Raw genomic sequence first — 27,493 nt, forward strand, 5'->3', positions numbered from 1 at the left:
ATTAATCATAAATTATTTCCCTGTTGTTAAAATGTGTTTACATGTCAGGCATCTCCCACATTTGAAATTGCCCAGATTTCTATTTGAACTATTCTTGTCTGATCTAACACTACTCTCGAAGATATCCTTAAAGGTCTTATCCTTCCTAAAAATAAACTTAAGTGTGCGCTTGGCTAGCCCTGAAAATTCATTAAGTTTGGAAAAGGCTTCCCAATTCTTCTCAATTAATTTCATGATATACTCAACATCAGCATTGTAAGTCAATACATACAGAAAATGTTCTTTAAAATGAATGTTACTAATCCCATGTTCACCTGTACCAGTGAAAAGATAATTTTTGTTTTTCAGGATGGGAACATAAAAACCTCCATCCCTTTTAGTTTGAACCTCATATCTGATCTCGTCACACATACATTTGGGATCGCCCCTATTCAAAAACAATTGCACCATGTAGTCTAATTCCAACTGGAAGTCCACCTCCTCGCTGACCATATGGGCTGCTCTTACCATTTGCCCTGTGATAAAAGCTTTCTTTTGATGATTGGGATGCCAGCTATCAAAATGTAAATATGGATTCGAGAAGGTGGGCTTCCTATATATGTTAGACACCAAACATTCCCGCACTCTATCAAATGTCAACTTAATGTCTAAATAAGAAATATTGTCATAATTGACCTCATGTGTAAACTTCAAAAACCACACTGTTTGATTTAAATATTCGATAAAAGCTTCCAAAGTAGGATTCTCACCTTGCCAAATGATAAATATATCGTCCAAATATCTAGTATAAAACTTAATATATGGGCAAAATTTACTATTAAAAACATAATTGAACTCCCAATACGCCATAATATAATTGGCATAAATGGGGGCGCAAGCCGCCCCCATGGCAACACCTGTAGACTGTCGAAAAAGATGTTCCTCAAAAAATAAAAAATTATTATATAATACCAATTCCATTAATTTGACGTATAAATTAATGTGCTCCTGATCATAAATGCCTGTTGCAAAAAGTCGTTCTTCCAACCACTCAAGCCCTATCTCATGTGGGATGCATGTAAAAAGATTAATAACGTCAATATTAACAAAGCACACAGTGTCTTGTATTTCAAGTTTTTTGATTTTTTCTAAAAATTGCCACAAATCCTTTGTAATCTGGGGAAAACACAGTAAACCAGGTTTTAATTTATTATCTAAAAATTCACTGATAAAGGAGGTTTTGCTTCTCTTCCCGTCCACAATCGGCCTAAACCTAACATTGTTTAGGCCTTTGTGGATTTTGGGGATGCCAAAAATCCCACTAACTACTGGTGTACTATTAGACATAAAGTCATACTCGTTCTCATTGATTTCCCCTTGAAAAAAAAGCATATCCTCCAACATCAAATCAACCTTTTTAAAAGCTATGTTGATCTCATTTCTGCTAACTTCCGTGTAATTATCCTCCATGAGCATACCTAACATCACACTAACATAGTCAACCTTGTCAACTATAACAACACCACTACCCTTATCGGGTTTCATTATACGTATACTGTGGATGTTCCTTAAATGATCAAGGATTTCGTACTCTTCCTTGTTCATATTGTTCAAAAAAGTGTACTCTCTGTTGTCAATATACTGCCTAATGTCTTGCTCACACAAATTCTGAAAAATTTCAGTAATTTTATTATAGGGGGGATTGAAAGTACTAGGTTTTTTCAAACTTGTTTCAACACAAGCACGCTCCCCAGTTCTATTGTTGTCAAAATATATAGCCAAATTTAATTTCCGTATAAACATTCTAAGATCAATAAGTGTATCTACAATATTAGCTCTCCTACAAGGGACGAAATTGAACCCTTTGGACATAAGTTCAGCATATTTGTTGTCCAGGTTGACACTAGAATAATTAAAAATTTTAAAATCATTTGCCTTGTTGTTAAGTATAGTAGGATTACACAATAACTCAATATTACCATCACTTATTTCGTTGGAACAGGTAGTCGTATTTAACCCAACCATGTATTGATTAGAGATGGCAGGACTAAAGGTTACATTAGGTACATCGCTAAAGTAAGTCTGTCTGAGACCACTACAATCTGCTACTTTTAAATTAAATTCTAATGCTAAATTAGGAGAAATCTTGTCTTCAATCTGTGTGTGATTGTTAAATATGTAATTATCTGGAAAAGAATATATACTTAATTGCGATAAACCTGTACTGTCGTCCCTGGCGAGACTAAAATCAACCTTAGGTGTATTAACATCTAAAAACATGAACTTGCAATTGGAAACATTCATTACATTATAACTATCAATGTCAAGATTCTCACAAAACTCATCTGTCCTACTAAAACAGTCCAAAGCTGTAACTTGGTCATCCACCAAAGAAATTCCAACATTGCATTCACAATTAAACGTGTCATTTTGTGATAAGTTCACACATGCGTTGGTATCGCATATAGTTGGCGTGGGTGCAATCGGAAAATCTGCCTCACAGCCACCATAAAAGTCTTTATTGCACCCTATTACACTAGTTTCGTCGTTTAAAACCACGTGAAAGTCATTATTGTTCGTAATGTTAGACAAATACAATTCCATCCCTTTCGTTGACAGGTCCACAGAAAAACTGCTAACATATTGATTCAGTTCCAAACAGCCTTGTGTCTTAGAACAGGCAACGCACTCATCATCACAACATGTTACTTGATGAAAATGGTAAACTTTTTTATTTACCTTCTTGAATCCCTTGTCCAGTTTCGCTCTTGTTCCGACCTCTGGGAAGGTACTTTCGATTTTGCTCCTCCCCGATTCTCCCCGTAATCGTCCCGGGCTGGCCCAGACGCTTTAACCTCTCCGAGTGTCTTGGACCCTCTTCTAAAGGGTCGCTCTCGCAAAAACTTGAATTATTTGGGCTCCTCACAACTTCCGGCGACGTTACGTCAGCAAAATTCACTCGTTGATTGGATGTGTTGATTGAGTGTGTGGATTTAACTCTTTCCTTGTCGTCGTAAGGGTATACACACCCAGTTTTATATATCTTTGAATCTCTTTTTAGTTTGTCTAACTTTTTGTTGTAAATAACATCACAACAGTTGTCCACGTCTTGAACAATGTTCAAATAGTTAGTGTAATACTGGTCAAAGATCAAATCTTGAGTAATTCTAGAATTGAGCGTATCCAATTCTTTAACAAACTTCTCAGTTTTAATATTGTTATATTTTACCATCAGTTCCATGATATGCACCCCAGTGGAATCAAGCAATTGATGCAATTCCTTAATCATTTCTTTGTTATTCTCACACCCATTCGGGTATCTCCACAGGCGCAAACCCTTCGGTACCTGACCCAGTTCGATATTTCTATTAAGATAACTAGTTTCCAGCTGTGTCTTTTTTAATTTAAAAAGCAACCTCTCAAAATCTTTTAACAGCCCAGCCATAGGTTTGTTGATAGAACTACAATTGAACAATACAGGTCCACTGTCATGTTGAAAATTAAAACAATTAGTAGCCCAACTTCCTCGAACTTTACATGTGTTGGATACATCAACCCTGTTGGGCCGTGGATTACCATGTTGTCTCTGGCCAGGGCTGTTATCACCCGGAACCTGAGTCCCTGTCAAAGGAACTACTGGGTTTGCTTGAGTTAAAGGTAATCCCAAACTGTGTTCACTGGTTAGAGAACCTGAACCACAAGTCTGTTTGATTCACTCAGTTTTTGAATTAGCACAGTGTGTTCTCGCAGTTGTTCCTGGATCTGTTGCAAAAGCACATGGATGTCAACTGGGGAGCTGTGTTCCTCCATGTCAGACAAAACTACAAACCAGTGAACCAACCTCGAAAACTTGAATAAATCCACAGAGGCTGAGGCTCATATATAATATATTTTAGTATAGCAATATTTATGCTTGTTTTTATTCTTGGGTAACAACGAAGGTAGATGCAGTATGTTTATATGCGCAGCTGCATGGATTTTGTATGTGATTGTGTTTTGTATTTACTGATTGGCAAATTGAAAAATTGAATTATTACTTCACTTGTTTTTTAATAAGGGCGTGTATTTATATTTCACCACACTCTGATGAAGTCATTGTGGACGAAACCTAGGTCAGTTGTGGTGGAGTCTATGTGTAGCTCTTGTGGAGCCTTGTGGAGTTCTTGTGGATTTTTGTTGCAATAAAGTACCCGTGGGTGAGCCTCAGCCTCTGTGAATTTATTCAAGTTTTCGAGGTTGGTTCACTGGTTTGTAATTTATTGCCATTTGTTGATGCAGTTAACCCTCTTTCACTAGGCATTGCACAGTACTTCTTCTGCCACTGTTGTACCATTAAACTCCATGACATGCTTGCTGGAAGTCTTGCAAGATGAGTGCAGCGCAAGTGCTGGAAGAGAATGTCTATATTTTTATTTTAAATTTTGCAAGGATTAAACATTTTACATTTCTTATATGACATTCCTTGAGTGCAATGCTCCTCCTTCTAGGTCAATTGCTGCCTGGCAGCTCCGCCAGGTAACCAAAATCCATTCTGAATATCTCTGGGTTTAACTTTCTCCCTCCTTTCACCCAACCATCTCTGTTATCATTTTTTCATGTGTGATCTCTTCAATGTCTGTATGGATTCTGTCAGCAGTACCCATCTACCCATTCCAGTAGTCTATTCTTTTGGGCCACATGGTGAATAAATATTTCCAGGGGCATAGAGAGCAGGTAGTCCCTATAATCTGCTCCCTGTATCTCCATATTCCCCTCTGTCCTAATTGTTCAGAATAGAACCTTCATATCTTGCTCACATGATTTTATGCACTAGTATGCTGTCAATCCCCACACTGTTCTACTGTTAGTGAACTTTAGCTCCTCCAGTTTCTGGCCACATTCCTTAATATTTCTGGTAGTCTGGTGCCATTTTCCTTATATGGCATCCTGTACTGAAGATGTTGTCCAACCAGGACCTTGTAGATTAAGATGCGTGACCTCTTTGCTTCTGCAATCCATTCCCTTGAGAATACACCCCCATATTTTGTTGGCTGCTACCACTGCCCTTTCACTTTGTTTCACTTGGTGTAATCCACTCCCTCCAGCTGAAAGTTCCCACCAGGGTCATTGCAGTGTAAATGTAGTGCTTTGCATTATTTGAATTAAACCTGAAGTATCACCTTTCTACCAGGTTGTTCATCCTTTCCAATTCCTTCACTGCACTGTTTTGTTCCATCCACGTTTGCTGCACCTATCTTTGTGTCATCATTTAGAAAGTTGATCTTGTTGTCTGCTGCTTTAGATATTTCTGCAACAAATGCACTGGAGAGTATTAAGGCCAGGAAATATCTCTGAAGTACTCCAACAGACACTGTCCTAATTCCTGACAATGTTCTTCTCAGCATAACACTGTGTGTTCTACTTTTTATCAATACAACTGTCTATTTCCTTAGTCTTGGTTCTACCTTCAACTCTTCCAGTTTTTACGCATCAATGCAACTATCCATTTCCTCAGTCTTGATCCTACTCCCAATCCCCCCAGTTTTCCTTTGTGTGTCTGAGTCGGTACTACAAGTTCACCCATATCCCAGTTATAAAACTGGATCAGATTTAACTAACAGTTCCATCTGGACATAAACTCATTATGGTTTCTTAAGGTAGCTTTGTTTCCTTTAGAAACCCTACCAGCATTTCTTACTTCTGCTGTTAAGCTAACAGGCCTGTAGTTCTTAGATTTTTTTTTTATGTACTCCCCCCCCCCCCCCCCCCACACACACACACACACACACACACCTATCCAAGGGGTCTTAAAAGCAAAATGATTTCTTGACAGTATAATATAGAGGATGTTGAAATCACTAAATAACAAGTGAAAATTGGTTGTACTGCCATTTAAATCTTTGAGTTGCCAAGTTATTTACTTACAGGCGTCATTACTGAGGCCATATCTGTTTGCATTTTACCGGATAAATACGTTTAAGATAAATTACTTCTACATGAAATATCCAAATGATTTAAATGTAGCCACTATAATTACAAATGAAACAAAAGAGCCACACAAATGACTGTCATTAAAACAAGCAGTACAATGGCAGTCATTAAAAGACCAGCAGTACACATTTCTAGGTTGAATACGTCTGATGTTGACTTCAATTTGGAGCAAGCAAAAACTTCTGATCTTTGCTAAGGGAGGTAATGACTTGACATGTATAAGTACTACTGGGATGTTCAAAACACTGATCGAGTAGCTGTAGACCTATTATTAGAAACAACTTGTTGAGTTTTTCATGCAGGTATCCCTAGAAACTTTTTCCATGCCTTTTTTTGTTACTTATAGAAACAATGAACACAAACAAAATGAAAAGGATAGTCAAGGAGAATTGGAAAATTCTCATTGGGCATCCTAAGTTAATTCATAAAAAACAGGTTATTATCTGAAGAAAGTGCCCCATGAAAGCTTTGTCGGTCATGCTACGCTGATGTGTTCGTTCAGAATATCATCGGGAACCTGGTACATATCCCTGTAGTTTCAACTGACAGTGCAGGTATCTTTTTTGCCAGTTTGAGCACAACAATTTATGACAAGGAAAGGTTTAACTGTATCTCAGGGAATGTAATTGACATAGCTAACTGCCTTTGAGCACAACAATTTATGACAAGGAAAGGTTTAACTGTAGCTCAGGGAATGTAATTTACATAGCTAACTGCCTTGTGACTACTTCTATGCCAGTAAAACTATACAGTAGCTGTCACAGTGGATATATGAGCATGCGTATGCTATTCAACATAAATCTGTCACCAACACGCTTTTATATAAGCAAGCACTTAATTGTAATAATTTTAAGAAGCCTCTTTTTCATTTTATTTTATTTAAAAAGTTAGGCTGGTGAAATGAATAGCATTTGAAGGAATGTTACTCCAGGGTTTTAATGGGTACCTAAATATTAAAAGTGTCCTGTAGCTGAAACCTTTTAACTGAGCACTTTTGTAATCTTTTATACTTTTGCACAACAGCATGCTTGCAGTGTTTTGACAATTATTCTGGCAAGACAGCATTTATCATATTGTTATCTTTGTCCATCATTAACTTGTTTTGAAATTGTCTGATGTTAAGTTGTCAATCTCGCCTTCATTCTTGCTGGATGGGTTCGGAGCCGATCCTCGGCTCCGACTCGGCACTTGCTAAGCTTGAGAACTCCTTTTACCAGCTCGAGGCAACCCTATATCCTATGATGCAAGTCGAGACTACCTCAGATCTCATTTGCCGCCCATGAAGAGGTCTCTTTTGCCAGCTCAGGTGAGTTTTCTAATTCAACAGTTTATTCAGGGGTTTCCTCCCTTTTTCTTAGTTTTTGTTAGTATTACATATAGTGTGTATTTCTATACTAGTGCCCACCCTATATTCCTCTTTTGGTTAGAAGTTAAATTTATTTCAGTTAAGCCTAAGCCTCCCAGTTCTTTAATCCCTGTCAGTTTGTGTGTGTTTTGGGATTAATTGTGTGACTTGTTCAGTGTGTGTGTTATTGTTTTTTTCTTAGACTATGTCTAGGGAAGGAAAGGTCTCAGGCTTCAAGAAGTGTGACTCGTGCTGTCAGAAGATGTCTCTGACAGACGGTCACACTTCTTGTGTTTACTGCCTGGGGCCTTTACACCTGCAGGACTCCTGTGCTATATGCCACTCTTTTAGCCAGAGAGTCCTGCAGGAGAGGAGGAACAAGTTGATCCTCCGTGGCTTATTAAAGCCAGAAGATTCACTGACAAAGACTGGGTCGGGTAAACCTTCCAAGCCACCTAAGGTTCAGGCTACAGTGGTTAAGCCTTCCCCGGTGGCTCCGAATCCTTCGGAGTCGAGATCAGCTCCGGCTGGAGCCGATCTTTCTTCCTCTGAGGTGGTAGTGTCGGTTTCTTCTGGCTCCGACACACAGTCTCCAGTTGCCTTGTCGGCACCGGCTGGTGCCGACGTGTTATCCAGTATCGGAGCCGAAAAGTCTTCGGCTCCATCTGGAACCCGGAGGACGTCGGCTCCGATGGCTTCGTCCAAGAAGAGATCTCGGTCCCCTTCTCTGGAGTCGATTCGCTCGGCTCCAAGGTCTTCTCTTTTATCGGAACGGAGTCATCGGAGCCGATCTTCGAGATCTTCCAGGCTGTCTGACCACGATTTAGAGAGGGTGGTAAGCAGGCTGTTGAAGTCACAGGCACTAGCCCAAATGCTCCATAGCCCGTCTCAGCAGACTTCGGCTATTGCTCTTCCCCTTGAACTTCCTCCTCCGACTCTCCTCCAGAGTTCGGAGCCGGAGCTTTTCGGGACAGTGACCGTGTCGGCGCCAGAGCCGATACATCCCCTTTCGGCTCCGTCATCTTCGGCTCCGATCTCCTCCATGAGACCTTCCTTGGAGGGATCCGGTCATCGAGTTTCCCTTGTCGGCTCCGAGGGGGCTAGTGGCATCGGACCCTTGTCCGACCCCGCTCTCCCTCTCGGGGCTTCGGCTTTGGTAAGCTCGGCACCGACATCGGCCTCGGAGCCTTCTGTCTCAGTGGAGCCGGGAATTCCTGTCTCTTCAGAACAGGAGTATTCTGGTCTCCCTGGGAGAGGAGCCTTTGAGGTGATGAGGAGTGTCCTGGCACCTGAGCCAGGTCAACGGTCCATTCCTTTAGCTCCTCCCTCTTCGGTGCCTGTTGATGTCTCTTGCCAACCTCTTGCTCCCAGGCCCAGGGATCCATTGCCCCAGGTTTCCCCATTGGGAATAACTTCCTCTTCCGAGGTTTCTCCTGATCCCGCAGGGGAACCCCACGCAAGAGGACGTGTAAGAAGAAACACACAGACTCCCCGAGTCTACAACATCAGATACCGACTTAGATGAGTTGGAGGGTTCCCCGGTCCCCTCTGAGGATGTCTCCTTTTCAGACATCCTGGAACTCCTCAAACAGAGGGGGAAATGGCCTTCCATTGACCCCTCTGAGGATGAGTCGGTATACCTGGAGGCTTTGGATCCCGACCCTCCACCTCCTGGGTGTCTCCACCTTTCGACCCACTCATGCAGGTAGTGGCTCGGAAGGCATGGGCAGCCCCGGATTCTGTGGAACCTGTCCCCAGGAGGCCATCCAAATTTATTACGGCCCCTTCAGACAAGCAGTTTCTTTCTAAGGGTGTCTCTGTGGATGCTATGGTGGTGGCGGCCACCAAGAAGGAACTTGAGGATCCTTCCGTGCCTGTCCATCCTCCTAACAAAGACTCTAGGACCATGGATAGGTATGGCAAGCAGATGTTTTCTTCAGCGACCTTTGCTATGCGTTCGCTGAACTACCTTTGTCATTTCACCAGACTTCAGAGAGATATTCTCAAGGAACTAGGTGAAGTGGTTCAGGATCCTTCAGCTGCTGGGGCTCAAGACAAGATTGCCTCACAGCTAGCAATCCTAAATTCTTTAACCAACTCCTCCATGCGGCTCATATCCTATGCGGCCGATGGAGCGAGCAGAGCCGCAGGCACAGCAGTGGCTCTTAGGCGTCAGGCCTGGATGCGGCTTTGTAATTTTGTGAACCCCTTTAAGGCATCCTTCACCAATACCCCCTTTGACGGTTCGGCTTTGTTCGGACCTCATGTGAAGGAAACCTTGACCAGGTGTGAGCAAAACGGCAAAACACTTTCTGCCGTAGGAGTCCATTTTTCCACTCCTTCAAGACCCTATCCCAAAGGTCAGAAAGGAGGAAAGATGTGGTTCCGTAAAGCCCAAGGAGTTGCGCCGGACACACGTGGTCAGTTTACCCCCAGAGGCAAAGGGGGTAACAATAATAGACGCCGCCCTAGAGGCAGGGGGGGTCCCCAGAATCAGGGTAGCAGGGAGCCTCTTCCTGACAAACCCTTTCAGCATCCCTGAGGTGTTGCCCGACTGTCCACCCTTGGAGGCAGTCGGGAAGGATATCGCTGTACCCAGTAGCCTGGTTCCTCTCACAAGACATGTGGGTACAGTCGATCATATCCGAGGGTTACAAAATCCCCTTGAAGGTATCCAGACCTCACCAATCCCTTCCAGACATCTCACCCGGTCAAAGGGATTTGGCAAAACAGGAGGTTTCAAAGCTCCTAGAAAAGAGCCGCCCAAACTGTTCCAGCAGACCAAGTAGGATCCGCATCTACTCAAGATTCTTTTGGTCCCCAAAAGGACGGAGATTGGAGACCGATTTTAGACCTGAGCAATCTAAATAGATTTGTCAAGAAGGCAAGATTCGGATGGTCACGCTTCAGTCCATTCTGCCTTTTTGGGCAAGGACAACTGGATGTGCTCGATAGACCTTCAGGACGCGATACTATCACATAAAGATACACAGATGCTCCAGGAGGTTTCTCCGCCGGCTAGGGACCAGTCATTATCAATTCAGAGCCCTGCCCTTTGGCCTCACGTCAGCCCCAGAGTGTTTACAAAATGCATGGCAGTGGTTATGGCTCATCTGAGACGCCAAGGATTCCAGGTGTTTCCTTATTTGGACGCACTGGCTCCTCTCCGCCACCACCAAGCATCAACTTCTTCAGAGCAGAGACTACACCCTGCAGCTTTGCAAAAGTTGGGAATATCAGTGAATTTCAAAAAATCTTCTCTGCTGCCTTGCCAGTCTATCACCTTTATAGGCGCAGAACTAAACACCGTCAGTATGTTAGCCAGACTAACAAATCAGAGAATTCTGGACATCCAAAAATACGTTCGGATCATATTACTGAGCAACAAAGTCAGAGCCAGATTGGTTCTGAAGGTTCTAGGTCTTATGGCTGCGGCCATTGTACTTCTACCATTAGCTCGCTTCCACATGCGTCTTCTGCAGTGGATGTTATTCACTCAGTGGTCGTTCCAGAACCTACACATGAGGCATGAAATCTTGGTTACACAATTGTGCAGGACTCATCTAACCTGGTGGATATCTTCCCCTCTGCTCCATCAGGGCCGACCATTTGTTCCCCCAACTCCGGTTGCCACAGTCACTATGGATGCCTCTCTGATCGGGTGGGGGGGCATTATCAGGGCAGGATGGTCCACGGGACTTGGCAACCCACAGAATACCATCTGCACATAAATGTCCTGGAGATGAGAGCGGTGCTTTTAACGTTGCAAGCCCTCAACGACTTTCTTCCCTCGGGGACTATTGCAGTTCAAACGGACAACATGTCTGTAGTCTGGCACATCAACAAACAGGGCAGGACCAGGTCCATTCCTTTATGTCTAGAAGCTCTCAGACTTTGGCAATGGGCAATCTCCTCTCATCGGTTTCTGATAGCAACGCACATCCCCGGCAGGTCCAACCTCTTAGCAGACAGACTGAGCAGAGCCATTCTCATGCCTCACGAGTGGTCTCTCAAACAATCAGTAGTGGACGAGATTTTTCTGAAGTGGGGCACCCCTTGTTGCGACCTTTTTGCTACACCCCAAAACAGCAAATGCCCGGACTTCTTCACCCTCTTTCCCCTACCAGGCCAACCCCTGAGAGACTCTCTAACCCAGGATTGGCCCCGGGGACTTCTGTATGCTTTTCCCCCTTTCCCCTTAATTCCACAGGTCATTCAGAAAGCTACCGTTTCGAGAGCCAAGTTGATTCTCATTGCCCCTTACTGGCCTCGACAAATTTGGTTTCCGTCCCTACATCATCATCTCCTGGTGCAGCCTTGGCATCTGGACCCAGTTCCGGATCTTCTGATCCACCAAACGGGTCAACAGCACCGGGCCATTCGTTCTCTCAACCTCACTGCTTGGTTGCTCCACTTCCTTCCCTAGCCAGGCTTCCTTTGATCTCTGATCCTGTCAGAGATATCTTAATAGCTTCCTTAAAGTCGTCCACCAGAACGGTTTATGCTAGCAAGTGGCGTTTTCCCTATGGGCAAACTCCAGGCGCATTGATCCTTTTACTGCACCTGTGCATTCAATTTTAGGTTTTCTGGCTGAAGTTTTTCAGTCAGGATCTTCTTCATCGACAGTTAAAGTTCAACTGGCGGCAATTTCTAAATATCATGTTGGCTTGCAAGATCATAACATAATGTCGCATAGACTATGGCCAGGGCTGTTATCACCGGAACCTGAGTCCCTGTCAAAGGAACTACTGGGTTTGCTTGAGTTAAAGGTAATCCCAAACTGTGTTCACTGGTTAGAGAACCTGAACCACAAGTCTGTTTGATTCACTCAGTTTTTGAATTAGCACAGTGTGTTCTCGAGTTGTTCCTGGATCTGTTGCAAAGCACATGGATGTCAACTGGGAGCTGTGTTCCTCCATGTCAGACAAAACTACAAACCAGTGAACCAACCTCGAAAACTTGAATAAATCCACAGAGGCTGAGGCTCATATATAATATATTTTAGTATAGCAATATTTATGCTTGTTTTTATTCTTGGGTAACAACGAAGGTAGATGCAGTATGTTTATATGCGCAGCTGCATGGATTTTGTATGTGATTGTGTTTTGTATTTACTGATTGGCAAATTGAAAATTGAATTATTACTTCACTTGTTTTTAATAGTATGTATTTATATTTCACCACACTCTGATGAAGTCATTGTGACGAAACCTAGGTCAGTTGTGGTGGAGTCTATGTGTAGCTCTTGTGGAGCCTTGTGGAGTTCTTGTGGATTTTTGTTGCAATAAAGTACCCGTGGGTGAGCCTCAGCCTCTGTGAATTTATTCAAGTTTTCGAGGTTGGTTCACTGGTTTGTAATTTATTGCCATTTGTTGATGCAGTTAACCCTCTTTCACTAGGCATTGCACAGTACTTCTTCTGCCACTGTTGTACCATTAAACTCCATGACATGCTTGCTGGAAGTCTTGCAAGATGAGTGCAGCGCAAGTGCTGGAAGAGAATGTCTATATTTTTATTTTAAATTTTGCAAGGATTAAACATTTTACATTTCTTATATGACATTCCTTGAGTGCAATGCTCCTCCTTCTAGGTCAATTGCTGCCTGGCAGCTCCGCCAGGTAACCAAAATCCATTCTGAATATCTCTGGGTTTAACTTTCTCCCTCCTTTCACCCAACCATCTCTGTTATCATTTTTTCATGTGTGATCTCTTCAATGTCTGTATGGATTCTGTCAGCAGTACCCATCTACCCATTCCAGTAGTCTATTCTTTTGGGCCACATGGTGAATAAATATTTCCAGGGGCATAGAGAGCAGGTAGTCCCTATAATCTGCTCCCTGTATCTCCATATTCCCCTCTGTCCTAATTGTTCAGAATAGAACCTTCATATCTTGCTCACATGATTTTATGCACTAGTATGCTGTCAATCCCCACACTGTTCTACTGTTAGTGAACTTTAGCTCCTCCAGTTTCTGGCCACATTCCTTAATATTTCTGGTAGTCTGGTGCCATTTTCCTTATATGGCATCCTGTACTGAAGATGTTGTCCAACCAGGACCTTGTAGATTAAGATGCGTGACCTCTTTGCTTCTGCAATCCATTCCCTTGAGAATACACCCCCATATTTTGTTGGCTGCTACCACTGCCCTTTCACTTTGTTTCACTTGGTGTAATCCACTCCCTCCAGCTGAAAGTTCCCACCAGGGTCATTGCAGTGTAAATGTAGTGCTTTGCATTATTTGAATTAAACCTGAAGTATCACCTTTCTACCAGGTTGTTCATCCTTTCCAATTCCTTCACTGCACTGTTTTGTTCCATCCACGTTTGCTGCACCTATCTTTGTGTCATCATTTAGAAAGTTGATCTTGTTGTCTGCTGCTTTAGATATTTCTGCAACAAATGCACTGGAGAGTATTAAGGCCAGGAAATATCTCTGAAGTACTCCAACAGACACTGTCCTAATTCCTGACAATGTTCTTCTCAGCATAACACTGTGTGTTCTACTTTTTATCAATACAACTGTCTATTTCCTTAGTCTTGGTTCTACCTTCAACTCTTCCAGTTTTACGCATCAATGCAACTATCCATTTCCTCAGTCTTGATCCTACTCCCAATCCCCCCAGTTTTCCTTTGTGTGTCTGAGTCGGTACTACAAGTTCACCCATATCCCAGTTATAAAACTGGATCAGATTTAACTAACAGTTCCATCTGGACATAAACTCATTATGGTTTCTTAAGGTAGCTTTGTTTCCTTTAGAAACCCTACCAGCATTTCTTACTTCTGCTGTTAAGCTAACAGGCCTGTAGTTCTTAGATTTTTTTTTTATGTACTCCCACACACACACACACACACACACACACACACCTATCCAAGGGGTCTTAAAAGCAAAATGATTTCTTGACAGTATAATATAGAGGATGTTGAAATCACTAAATAACAAGTGAAAATTGGTTGTACTGCCATTTAAATCTTTGAGTTGCCAAGTTATTTACTTACAGGCGTCATTACTGAGGCCATATCTGTTTGCATTTTACGGATAAATCGTTTAAGATAAATTACTTCTACATGAAATATCCAAATGATTTAAATGTAGCCACTATAATTACAAATGAAACAAAGAGCCACACAAATGACTGTCATTAAAACAAGCAGTACAATGGCAGTCATTAAAAGACCAGCAGTACACATTTCTAGGTTGAATACGTCTGATGTTGACTTCAATTTGGAGCAAGCAAAAACTTCTGATCTTTGCTAAGGGAGGTAATGACTTGACATGTATAAGTACTACTGGGATGTTCAAAACACTGATCGAGTAGCTGTAGACCTATTATTAGAAACAACTTGTTGAGTTTTTCATGCAGGTATCCCTAGAAACTTTTTCCATGCCTTTTTTTGTTACTTATAGAAACAATGAACACAAACAAAATGAAAAGGATAGTCAAGGAGAATTGGAAAATTCTCATTGGGCATCCTAAGTTAATTCATAAAAAACAGGTTATTATCTGAAGAAAGTGCCCCATGAAAGCTTTGTCGGTCATGCTACGCTGATGTGTTCGTTCAGAATATCATCGAACCTGGTACATATCCCTGTAGTTTCAACTGACAGTGCAGGTATCTTTTTTGCCAGTTTGAGCACAACAATTTATGACAAGGAAAGGTTTAACTGTATCTCAGGGAATGTAATTGACATAGCTAACTGCCTTTGAGCACAACAATTTATGACAAGGAAAGGTTTAACTGTAGCTCAGGGAATGTAATTTACATAGCTAACTGCCTTGTGACTACTTCTATGCCAGTAAAACTATACAGTAGCTGTCACAGTGGATATATGAGCATGCATGCTATTCAACATAAATCTGTCACCAACACGCTTTTATATAAGCAAGCACTTAATTGTAATAATTTTAAGAAGCCTCTTTTTCATTTTATTTTATTTAAAAAGTTAGGCTGGTGAAATGAATAGCATTTGAAGGAATGTTACCCAGGGTTTTAATGGGTACCTAAATATTAAAAGTGTCCTGTAGCTGAAACCTTTAACTGAGCACTTTTGTAATCTTTTATACTTTTGCACAACAGCATGCTTGCAGTGTTTTGACAATTATTCTGGCAAGACAGCATTTATCATATTGTTATCTTTGTCCATCATTAACTTGTTTTGAAATTGTCTGATGTTAAGTTGTCAATCTCGCCTTCATTCTTGCTGGATGGGTTCGGAGCCGATCCTCGGCTCCGACTCGGCACTTGCTAAGCTTGAGAACTCCTTTTACCAGCTCGAGGCAACCCTATATCCTATGATGCAAGTCGAGACTACCTCAGATCTCATTTGCCGCTTCGCGAAGAGGTCTCTTTTTTGCCAGCTCAGGTGAGTTTTCTAATTCAACAGTTTATTCAGGGGTTTCCCTCCCTTTTTCTTATTTTTTTGTTAGTATTACATATAGTGTGTATTTCTATACTAGTGCCCACCCTATATTCCTCTTTTGGTTAGAAGTTAAATTTATTTCAGTTAAGCCTAAGCCTCCCAGTTCTTTAATCCCTGTCAGTTTGTGTGTGTTTTGGGATTAATTGTGTGACTTGTTCAGTGTGTGTGTTATTGTTTTTTTCTTAGACTATGTCTAGGGAAGGAAAGGTCTCAGGCTTCAAGAAGTGTGACTCGTGCTGTCAGAAGATGTCTCTGACAGACGGTCACACTTCTTGTGTTTACTGCCTGGGGCCTTTACACCTGCAGGACTCCTGTGCTATATGCCACTCTTTTAGCCAGAGAGTCCTGCAGGAGAGGAGGAACAAGTTGATCCTCCGTGGCTTATTAAAGCCAGAAGATTCACTGACAAAGACTGGGTCGGGTAAACCTTCCAAGCCACCTAAGGTTCAGGCTACAGTGGTTAAGCCTTCCCCGGTGGCTCCGAATCCTTCGGAGTCGAGATCAGCTCCGGCTGGAGCCGATCTTTCTTCCTCTGAGGTGGTAGTGTCGGTTTCTTCTGGCTCCGACACACAGTCTCCAGTTGCCTTGTCGGCACCGGCTGGTGCCGACGTGTTATCAGTATCGGGCGAAAGTCTTCGGCTCCATCTGGAACCCGGAGGACGTCGGCTCCGATGGCTTCGTCCAAGAAGAGATCTCGGTCCCCTTCTCTGGAGTCGATTCGCTCGGCTCCAAGGTCTTCTCTTTTATCGGAACGGAGTCATCGGAGCCGATCTTCGAGATCTTCCAGGCTGTCTGACCACGATTTAGAGAGGGTGGTAAGCAGGCTGTTGAAGTCACAGGCACTAGCCCAAATGCTCCATAGCCCGTCTCAGCAGACTTCGGCTTTTGCTCTTCCCCTTGGACTTCCTCCTCCGACTCTCCTCCAGAGTTCGGGGCCGGAGCTCGGGACAGTGACCGTGTCGGCGCCAGAGCCGATACATCCCCTTCGGCTCCGTCATCTTCGGCCCGATCTCCTCCATGAGACCTTCCTTGGAGGGATCCGGTCGTCGAGGTTTCCTTGTCGGCCCCGAGGGGGCTAGTGGCATCGGACCCTTGTCCGACCCCGCTCTCCCTCTCGGGCTTCGGCTTTGCAGCTCGGCACCGACATCGCCTCGGAGCCTTCTGTCTCAGTGGAGCCGGGAATTCCTGTCTCTTCAGAACAGGAGTATTCTGGTCTCCCTGGGAGAGGAGCCTTTGAGGTGATGAGGAGTGTCCTGGCACCTGAGCCAGGTCAACGGTCCATTCCTTTAGCTCCTCCCTCTTCGGTGCCTGTTGATGTCTCTTGCCAACCTCTTGCTCCCAGGCCCAGGGATCCATTGCCCCAGGTTTCCCCATTGGGAATAACTTCCTCTTCCGAGGTTTCTCCTGATCCCGCAGGGGAACCCCCACGCAAGAGGACGTGTAAGAAGAAACACACAGACTCCCCCGAGTCTACAACATCAGATACCGACTTAGATGAGTTGGAGGGTTCCCCCCGGTCCCCCTCTGAGGATGTCTCCTTTTCAGACATCCTGGAACTCCTCAAACAGAGGGGGAACTGGCCTTCCATTGACCCCTCCGAGGATGAGTCGGTATACCTGGAGGCTTTTGGATCCCGACCCTCCACCTCCTGGGTGTCTCCACCTTTCGACCCACTCATGCAGGTAGTGGCTCGGAAGGCATGGGCAGCCCCGGATTCTGTGGAACCTGTCCCCAGGAGGCCATCCAAATTTATTACGGCCCCTTCAGACAAGCAGTTTCTTTCTAAGGGTGTCTCTGTGGATGCTATGGTGGTGGCGGCGGCCACCAAGAAGGAACTTGAGGATCCTTCCGTGCCTGTCCATCCTCCTAACAAAGACTCTAGGACCATGGATAGGTATGGCAAGCAGATGTTTTCTTCAGCGACCTTTGCTATGCGTTCGCTGAACTACCTTTGTCATTTCACCAGACTTCAGAGAGATATTCTCAAGGAACTAGGTGAAGTGGTTCAGGATCCTTCAGCTGCTGGGGCTCAAGACAAGATTGCCTCACAGCTAGCAATCCTAAATTCTTTAACCAACTCCTCCATGCGGCTCATATCCTATGCGGCCGATGGAGCGAGCAGAGCCGCAGGCACAGCAGTGGCTCTTAGGCGTCAGGCCTGGATGCGGCTTTGTAATTTTGTGAACCCCTTTAAGGCATCCTTCACCAATACCCCCTTTGACGGTTCGGCTTTGTTCGGACCTCATGTGAAGGAAACCTTGACCAGGTGTGAGCAAAACGGCAAAACACTTTCTGCCGTAGGAGTCCATTTTTCCACTCCTTCAAGACCCTATCCCAAAGGTCAGAAAGGAGGAAAGATGTGGTTCCGTAAAGCCCAAGGAGTTGCGCCGGACACACGTGGTCAGTTTACCCCAGAGGCAAAGGGGTAACAATAATAGACGCCCTAGAGGCAGGGGGTCCCAGAATCAGGGTAGCAGGGAGCCTCTCCCTGACAAACCCTTTCAGCATCCCTGAGGTGTTGCCCGACTGTCCACCCTTGGAGGCAGTCGGGGGAAGGATATCGCTGTACCCAGTAGCCTGGCGTTCCCTCTCACAAGACATGTGGGTACAGTCGATCATATCCGAGGGTTACAAAATCCCCTTCGAAAGGTATCAGACCTCACCAATCCCTTCCAGACATCTCACCCGGTCAAAGGGATTTGGCAAAACAGGAGGTTTCAAAGCTCCTAGAAAAAAGAGCCGTCCAAACTGTTCCAGCAGACCAAGTAGGATCCGGCATCTACTCAAGATTCTTTTTGGTCCCCAAAAGGACGGGAGATTGGAGACCGATTTTAGACCTGAGCAATCTAAATAGATTTGTCAAGAAGGCAAGATTCCGGATGGTCACGCTTCAGTCCATTCTGCCTTTTTTGGGCAAGGACAACTGGATGTGCTCGATAGACCTTCAGGACGCGTACTATCACATAAAGATACACAGATGCTCCAGGAGGTTTCTCCGCTTTCGGCTAGGGACCAGTCATTATCAATTCAGAGCCCTGCCCTTTGGCCTCACGTCAGCCCCCAGAGTGTTTACAAAATGCATGGCAGTGGTTATGGCTCATCTGAGACGTCAAGGATTCCAGGTGTTTCCTTATTTGGACGACTGGCTCCTCTCCGCCACCACCAAGCATCAACTTCTTCAGAGCAGAGACTACACCCTGCAGCTTTGCAAAAAGTTGGGAATATCAGTGAATTTCAAAAAATCTTCTCTGCTGCCTTGCCAGTCTATCACCTTTATAGGCGCAGAACTAAACACCGTCAGTATGTTAGCCAGACTAACAAATCAGAGAATTCTGGACATCCAAAAATACGTTCGGATCATATTACTGAGCAACAAAGTCAGAGCCAGATTGGTTCTGAAGGTTCTAGGTCTTATGGCTGCGGCCATTGTACTTCTACCATTAGCTCGCTTCCACATGCGTCTTCTGCAGTGGATGTTATTCACTCAGTGGTCGTTCCAGAACCTACACATGAGGCATGAAATCTTGGTTACACAATTGTGCAGGACTCATCTAACCTGGTGGATATCTTCCCCTCTGCTCCATCAGGGCCGACCATTTGTTCCCCCAACTCCGGTTGCCACAGTCACTATGGATGCCTCTCTGATCGGGTGGGGGGGCATTATCAGGGCAGGATGGTCCACGGGACTTGGCAACCCACAGAATACCATCTGCACATAAATGTCCTGGAGATGAGAGCGGTGCTTTTAACGTTGCAAGCCCTCAACGACTTTCTTCCCTCGGGGACTATTGCAGTTCAAACGGACAACATGTCTGTAGTCTGGCACATCAACAAACAGGGCAGGACCAGGTCCATTCCTTTATGTCTAGAAGCTCTCAGACTTTGGCAATGGGCAATCTCCTCTCATCGGTTTCTGATAGCAACGCACATCCCCGGCAGGTCCAACCTCTTAGCAGACAGACTGAGCAGAGCCATTCTCATGCCTCACGAGTGGTCTCTCAAACAATCAGTAGTGGACGAGATTTTTCTGAAGTGGGGCACCCCTTGTTGCGACCTTTTTGCTACACCCCAAAACAGCAAATGCCCGGACTTCTTCACCCTCTTTCCCCTACCAGGCCAACCCCTGAGAGACTCTCTAACCCAGGATTGGCCCCGGGGACTTCTGTATGCTTTTCCCCCTTTCCCCTTAATTCCACAGGTCATTCAGAAAGCTACCGTTTCGAGAGCCAAGTTGATTCTCATTGCCCCTTACTGGCCTCGACAAATTTGGTTTCCGTCCCTACATCATCATCTCCTGGTGCAGCCTTGGCATCTGGACCCAGTTCCGGATCTTCTGATCCACCAAACGGGTCAACAGCACCGGGCCATTCGTTCTCTCAACCTCACTGCTTGGTTGCTCCACTTCCTTCCCTAGCCAGGCTTCCTTTGATCTCTGATCCTGTCAGAGATATCTTAATAGCTTCCTTAAAGTCGTCCACCAGAACGGTTTATGCTAGCAAGTGGCGACGTTTTTCCCTATGGGCAAACTCCAGGCGCATTGATCCTTTTACTGCACCTGTGCATTCAATTTTAGGTTTTCTGGCTGAAGTTTTTCAGTCAGGATCTTCTTCATCGACAGTTAAAGTTCAACTGGCGGCAATTTCTAAATATCATGTTGGCTTGCAAGATCATAACATAATGTCGCATAGACTATGCAAAGCCTTTCTGAGAGGAGTTTTTCTCCTACAGCCTCCAGTAAAACATCCTCCTCCACAATGGGATCTGAATTTGATGTTAGCATCCTTGATTTTACCCCCCTTCGAACCGTCTGCTTCATGCTCCTTAAAGTTGCTGACCTGGAAAACAATATTCTTAGTGGCTGTCACTTCAGCAAGGAGGGTATCTGAACTTCAAGCTCTCTGCATCCGTTCCCCATACTTAGTTTTTCACAAGGACAGGGTATCCTTGAGAACTAATCCATCTTTTCTGCCCAAAGTTGTTTCTCAGACTAATATTAATCAATCCATCGATCTACCATTTTTTTTCCCTAATTATTCTGACAGAGCTGAACAAAAACTTCATTTTTTGGATGTCCATCGTCAGCTCAGATATTATTTGCATAGAACTAAACAATTCAGGAAATCGGATCAATTATTTGTTTCCCCTTATCCAGATGGTTGTCTTCTACCATTTCTCATGTGTATTTGCTCAGAGGCAAGCAACTACCCTCAAAACCGAAAGCACATTCAACCAGGAGCCTATCCACATCTACAGCCTTTCAGGATAGGCTACCCATTGATACCATTTGTGCAGCAGCTAGATTTGGCCTCCAGGGACAGGGCCAGTTTTGGTTCCACAGTACTCAAGAGTCTGTTCCATTCAGCCACCCGGGATACAGGTGCTAGGGACGCGGTCCCATCCAGCAAGAATGAAGGCGAGATTGACAACTTAACATTTAGAAGTTATGTACCTACCATAACGTTCCATGTTAGTTGTCTTCTCTCGCCTTCTTTCTTGCGTCCCTCCCTCCTTCCTCCTGGCCTGGACAGATCTTGAAGGGCTTCTCTTTCTCAGATTTCACTCTCCTGAGTCTTCAGTAGAGAGAGTCTATCTTAAGAACTTTTTGCGTAGTTCTTCTAGGCTAGTCTTTGCTCTTCCTTTGGGAATAGTATTATTAGCAGGGTTCTATAGCTACCAAACGAGATCTGAGGTAGTCTCGCCTTGCATCATGGGATATAGGGTTGCCTCGAGCTGGTAAAAGGAGTTCTCAAGCTTAGCAAGTGCCGAGTCGGAGCCGAGGATCGGCTCCGAACCCATCCAGCAAGAAAGAAGGCGAGAGAAGACAACTAACATGGAACGTTATGGTAGGTACATAACTTCTAATTTTAGTTGATGGTCTTTACTACATTTGATCATGTGACCTAGGAAATTTCCTATATAACTTGTATACCTTAATGTAAAGTTAGTTCTAAAGAAGTTTAGAAAACTGTTAAAGACAAAAGCACTGCACTAACCAGATGTGCAATAAAATTTCCTTGAATCTGTTTTCAAGTTGGCAACTTATGTTTTTGATGACTTCAAATGTGAAAGATACTCAAGTTTCAAAAGTTTAGCTTTGCACTACTTATAAAGACAAGAGCAAACTGTAATGAAGTATCTTATTTTGCATGATTTGAGAAAGTAAAACATATAGTCGAATACAAAATGAAGGAGACTATTACATGGAATATATTAAGTATTATAACATGGATATGTTTGTAGACAGTTGTTTTAATACTGGCATCTGGGTAATCAATACTTGTAAGAAAGGTCGAAGGTAGCAAGTTTTATTTGGCTAATAAAAGAATGCTACCTTGATGTACTAATTCCCTTTTTAAATAATGCTGTGAGGAATAAGCTAGAGTTTGTGGAAAAAACCTGAAACTTAGATGATAAAGATCTGAGAGGAGCAATATGAAAGGGTTACAAAATAATACATTCATAGAGATTATAGAACTTGCATCTGTATACATTAAAATTTAGAAATTTAAGAGAAAACTTTATTTCTGCATACAAAGTGTTAAAATATAAATGAGTGCTTAGGCTGGAAATGTTTGATCATAGACAGTTTTTTTTTTGGGGGGGGGGGGTCTGATTGATGTATGTGGACTGTAATATCAAGTTTAAAAGTAACTGGTTCTTCTAAAGAATAGCTCGGAAATTAAATGAATTGCTTGAAATAATAAAATGAATGGTGAAAATAAAATCATACTGAAAAGGTATGCATTCAGGGAAAAGGAAATAGGTTGAGAACTAAGTCTATTGCCAGAATGAACTTCCCTGATGTATGTACGTATCTATGCGCTATGTACATAAGCTGCTGCACAGGGACCTTAGCCTCACAAGTTAAAAAATGACCTCCTGTTGTCATTGAGGGTAGTGAGTACCTTAGCCCTGAGTTGAATATATGGCATATTGACCAGAATGGACTTTGACCTTTTTTTGCCCGTTGCTCTTTCAGTGAGGTGTCTGATGCAGTTGCTCTCAGACTGTTAAATAAGCCTTGTGTTTTCTGGGCTTTCAATTTCACAACTGTAAGGTATTTTCCCAAGAACTCAAGCAATGGATTCATCAGTACAACTTGGTAACAGAAAAAAAAAAAGAATTTGTGTAGTGGCATCCTTTTGCTAATGTATATACCATCAGTGTTGTTGCTTATTGTCAATCAAAAATGAATCATTTGACTTATCACTGGATGTGTCAGTAAATAAAATGTAACAGCCTTCACCCATTTTTAAATACCTTAACTTTATTAAGCTGTTTCTACTTTTCATGTTTGCCAGTGTAGCACATACAAAGCTACAACTAATCCATCTTATGCACGGGTTATGTCATTCACATTTGTTTGTCAAATCCAAGTAAGGAAAAAAAAAACAGTTTAATAGTAAAATGTTTGCAGATTGTTAAAAAGTAGTTTATAGAGACTGGCAGAATTCGCTGCTTACAAAAGCACAAGTTCTTCTTGCGCCATCATTTTGAGTATGTACCTTGGTATTAGAACCATTGGTGGTAACTGGCAGAAATGTTACATTGATTAACAATATGGCATGCTTCATTTATCTATACCTGTACTCAAAATTGTTACCCAACATTTCACATAGATAAATGTTATTTATTTAATAGCCCATAAAGTAAAGTTCACTGGCTTAGTTTAGATATGAAGCCTAAGTCCTATAGGTTTGCATTGTGTTATTTATGTTTAAATATGTATGTCTTATCTCCCAACAGATATGGGTACCCTGATCCTGATTACCTCAAAAGAGTACAAGAAGAACTGAAGGCCAAAGGAATAGCTTAGGAGGTGAAATCTTCAACATCAGTTGAAATATTCACTGATATTTCTTCCCTGCTATTACAGATAACTGGACAACAAAGCATGTAAAAATAGCAATGTTGCAAAACAGCAGTGTGATGATAAAGAAAGAGATGTATATTTTTATATTAAATATAACCAATTATGTACCATTGTGCAAATTCATATGTGGATTTGGATCTGTTTTTGTATTTATGACATTTAATTGCAAAACATCAAAAATTATATAAATATTAATCCGTATTTATGTCATATTTAGTAGTGAACAAAAGCCAATATTTTACATTCTTGATGCTTGGAATGTATTGCCCTCTTTTTCTAGAGATCCTCAAAATGTATATTAAAATGGCACCAAACTTTAGTGTATACAGTCTGTAAAGGGGTGTTCCTTCCTAATTAAAGGGTTCTCAGACACTTTGACTAGACACACATTATTTTATCTGCCATTATTCTTGATTGTGTTCAAGTTTTTCATAGCTTTCTAAATCTTTTGTGATTTACTATCATCCTGTACATCTAAAGTTACTGACAGAAAGTGAGAACTTGTCACAAACCTCATGGCTATTTTGTCTATTCACCTGGAACTGGCAGAAAACATTGCAGTTCACTTAATTCTGGTAAGCAAAGTAGAGAAATAGACAGATACAGTAAGTATTTTGAGACTTTTTAATCTGTACACTGAGTTATTACACAGATGGATTCCATCCTTTACATGCATAGAAGTAAAAGCTGTGGAACACAGCAAATTTCTCAGTGCAGATACCATTTTAATGGATGAACAGCACTGTCTCAAACATATTGTGCTCAAGAAGTCATCCTGAAGTAATATTTTTTATCACATCTTTTCTTTCCACTCCTTTAATTACAATAATTATGACAATACAACCACTGGCTTAACCAAGGGGCAACATTCACATAATTTGTGAGCCTTCCATTCTCTGATTTTGATTTGTTACACACTAGACAGTGGTCACCTTGATGTTCATCGTGTTACCCTGCTGCAGTCATCACACTTGGGTTATCCTGTTGTCAGGCGGTCCCGCAGTCGGCCTGAATTCCAAAGTCTTGGTCTGGCGTCAGTTGCTGTCCCTTCTTCCCTAACGTCAGTGCGCCAGGGGTATATAAGAGGCATCCAACGCCATTTTCTTCAGTCTTTCTTGCCGCATGGTGCCTGAAGCAGAAGCAGTTTGCAAGTGCCGGTCGGCTGACACCTGAGATTTTCAAATCGAATTTCAGTCCGAAGTCTTCAAAGCTAAGTACCCGTTTGGGGAACCTTTTCTTAACTCAGTCCGATGTCAGAAAAAGTTAACAATTGCGTTTCTTGTGGGAAGCAAATACCTCATAAGGACTTTCATTCTTATTGTATACCTTGCCTAGGCCCAGACCACGACGTCACTGGTTGTCCATTCTGTGCTAGGTTCAATAAGCCAACTATAAAGTGACGCTTTGATTTTGCACGACACTACTTTGGTAGGAAATTTAATTACATTATGCCGTCGGAACAACCGACTACCGGCGTGCATAAAAAACGCAAAGATAAAGACAGGCAGCCTAGATCCAAGCCAGACTCTGAGGCCTCGGCTGGGCTGGTCGCCGGTTCTCCGGTTTTCAGTGAGGCACCTACGCAGCCCCTGACGACCGCAGAATTGGAATCCCAGACCGCTTCAGATTCTCAAGCAGAGAGTTCTAGTCTGACGCAGCCATTTTGTTTAGGCCCTACTGACAACATTGCAGAAGGAGAAGCCGGTGCTGCGGAAACACCTTTGGTTACAGAAGGTGTCTTCAGACCGACTACTCTCACCATAAAGTCTTATGCTAAGCTTAAGACTCCTCTAAAACCAAAAAAGACTGCACATCAGTCTCCAGTTCAAGGCCCCATGCCTAAGAAGCAGATGCTTAAAATGGCTCAAGATTTGATTTCTTTAATCAGGGGTCCCCCCCCCCCCGACAAAAGGCCTATACAAGAGGAGGATTATGCCTCCTCTGATAAAGTGTCTATTTCCTCAAGCTCCTCTGAGGAACCGGATTACTCCTTTCTCCCTTATGAAGATTCTGATGCTGAAGATTCCATTCCCTCAGCTTCTCCCCCTGAAGACTATTCCTTTGGGGAAACCTTACATACCATGAGGGAACATTTCCACTGGGAGGGTCAGGACTACTCCGACTCAAAGGAAAGGCTCCGAGAGTTTTTTTTACTCCCCCAGCACAGACCACTTGCTATCCCTCCAGTTTTAGACATTGTGGATGATGTTTACTTAGAATCTAGTCTAAATCCAGATTCTCTGCCTCCTGCTCCAGCCAAACCAGATAGATATTATAGAGTGCCTGACTCACACAAATTCCTTTACAAAAGCCCTGTTGCTGACCCAGAGACTATCTCCCAGGGTCCCAAAGGGGCTAAGGCTTCTATGGCTAAAAATCTTGTACCCTCTGAAAGGGATTCCAGAGCACTAGACAGGTGGGGGAAGAAGGTTTACTCCTCAGCTACTCTAGCTATGAGAGCACTAAATTGTCAATTTCACATGATGAAATACCAGCAATTCCTAATGTCTCAAATAAAACAAAAGATGAGCACGCACCCTCAACAGTCTGAATTCAAAGAAATGCAGGATCTGTTGCATGCAGCTGAACAGGTGGGCAAACATACTTTACAATGTGGATTTGATTCCTTGGAAGCTTCCTGTAGAACAGCTGTTACTGGGTCTGTTATACATAGGCATGCTTGGTTAAAGGAACAAACTCTGCCTGATCATGTTAAAGCAAAGTTACTAGATGCACCCTTACAGCAGGATGTCTTATTTGGGGTTAAAGCAGAAGAGGTTTTAAAGAAAATGGAGGATAAGGCAAAATCTATGCAGACGGTCAAAGATTTCTTACAGGTACAAACCCCACGCTTCATCAGAAATTGGCCAGCAAAAAATTGGTCCTTTCCAGCTTCTGACAGACCACAGAGGGGTAAATACAGACGCCCAAGTGGCAGAGGACAAGCGCAAATCCCTTACAAACCTCGACAATGGGGCACTGCAACACAGAAGGGAGGAGAAGACAGGTCCCAAACTATTAGAAGACAAACACAATGACTTCAACCTCAAGCTGCCAAGCAAAAATCTATTGGCAGCTCCCTTGGGAGGAAAATTAGCATTTTTTTATAGACAACTGGCACAAAGGACAAATGGGTCCTAGACATTATCTCACAAGGATACAGATTCCATTTCCACACCTTGCCAAGGATAAAAGAAATGCCAAACTTGCCACAAAATCAATGGACAGAGGCACAAAAATAAATTACAGCTCTGACGGACATGAGAGCCATTCAACTGGTACCAACACAGGAACAAGGCCAAGGTTTTTACTCAAGGCTCTTTCTAGTCCCCAGAAATGACAATGCTTGGAGACCCATTCTGGACCTTTCAATTCTAAACACCTTCTTGCAAGTACCCAAATTCAAGATGCTAACACTACAGCAGCTTCTTCCCATGTTGGGCAAGAAAGCTTGGCTAGTAACGTTGGACCTCAAGGAGGCATACCTGCATGTCTTTATCAGACAAAATTGCAGAAGATACCTTCATTTCATTGCAGGTTCAACCCATTACCAATTCTCCGCACTGCCCTTTGGCTTATCTACTGCACCCAGGGTCTTCACAAAATGCCTGGCACCAGTAATTGCATACTGCAGAAAAAGAGGAATTCAAATATACCCATACCTGGACGACTGCCTTATCCAAGCAGAAGGCAAGGACATTCTCTTACAACATCTGACTTTTGTAAAACACCTTCTAAGTTGCCTAGGGTGCACAGTAAATGAAAAGAAATCAAAACTAGTGCCCTCACAAAATATGACATTCCTGGGTGCCAGCTTGAATACAACGGCCCAGATGGCTTATCTGACTCCAGACAAACAACTACAACTAACTCAATACTTCAAAATAATGGCAACAAAGACCCAAC

At 43.1% G+C, this 27,493-nt stretch overlaps 1 protein-coding gene across 2 annotated transcripts in view; it reads left to right on the forward strand.

Moving 5' to 3' along the window:
• The window catches only part of LOC122806882 (probable E3 ubiquitin-protein ligase DTX3), a 355,810-nt gene extending 331,845 nt beyond the window's left edge, over nt 1-23,965 (forward strand). For both annotated transcript variants that reach the window (XM_044077663.1, XM_044077672.1), the window contains one exon: nt 23,461-23,965. In XM_044077663.1, the coding sequence (XP_043933598.1) occupies nt 23,461-23,530 (70 nt within the window). In that variant the 3' untranslated portion in view covers nt 23,531-23,965. The remainder of the gene's footprint in view (nt 1-23,460) is intronic.
• The last annotated feature ends 3,528 nt before the right edge of the window (nt 23,966-27,493 follow it).

Source organism: Protopterus annectens, chromosome 1.part1 (assembly GCF_019279795.1).
Source record: "Protopterus annectens isolate FY-2018-M chromosome 1.part1, PAN1.0, whole genome shotgun sequence".
In the NCBI taxonomy this organism is placed as follows: Eukaryota; Metazoa; Chordata; order Ceratodontiformes; family Protopteridae; genus Protopterus; species Protopterus annectens.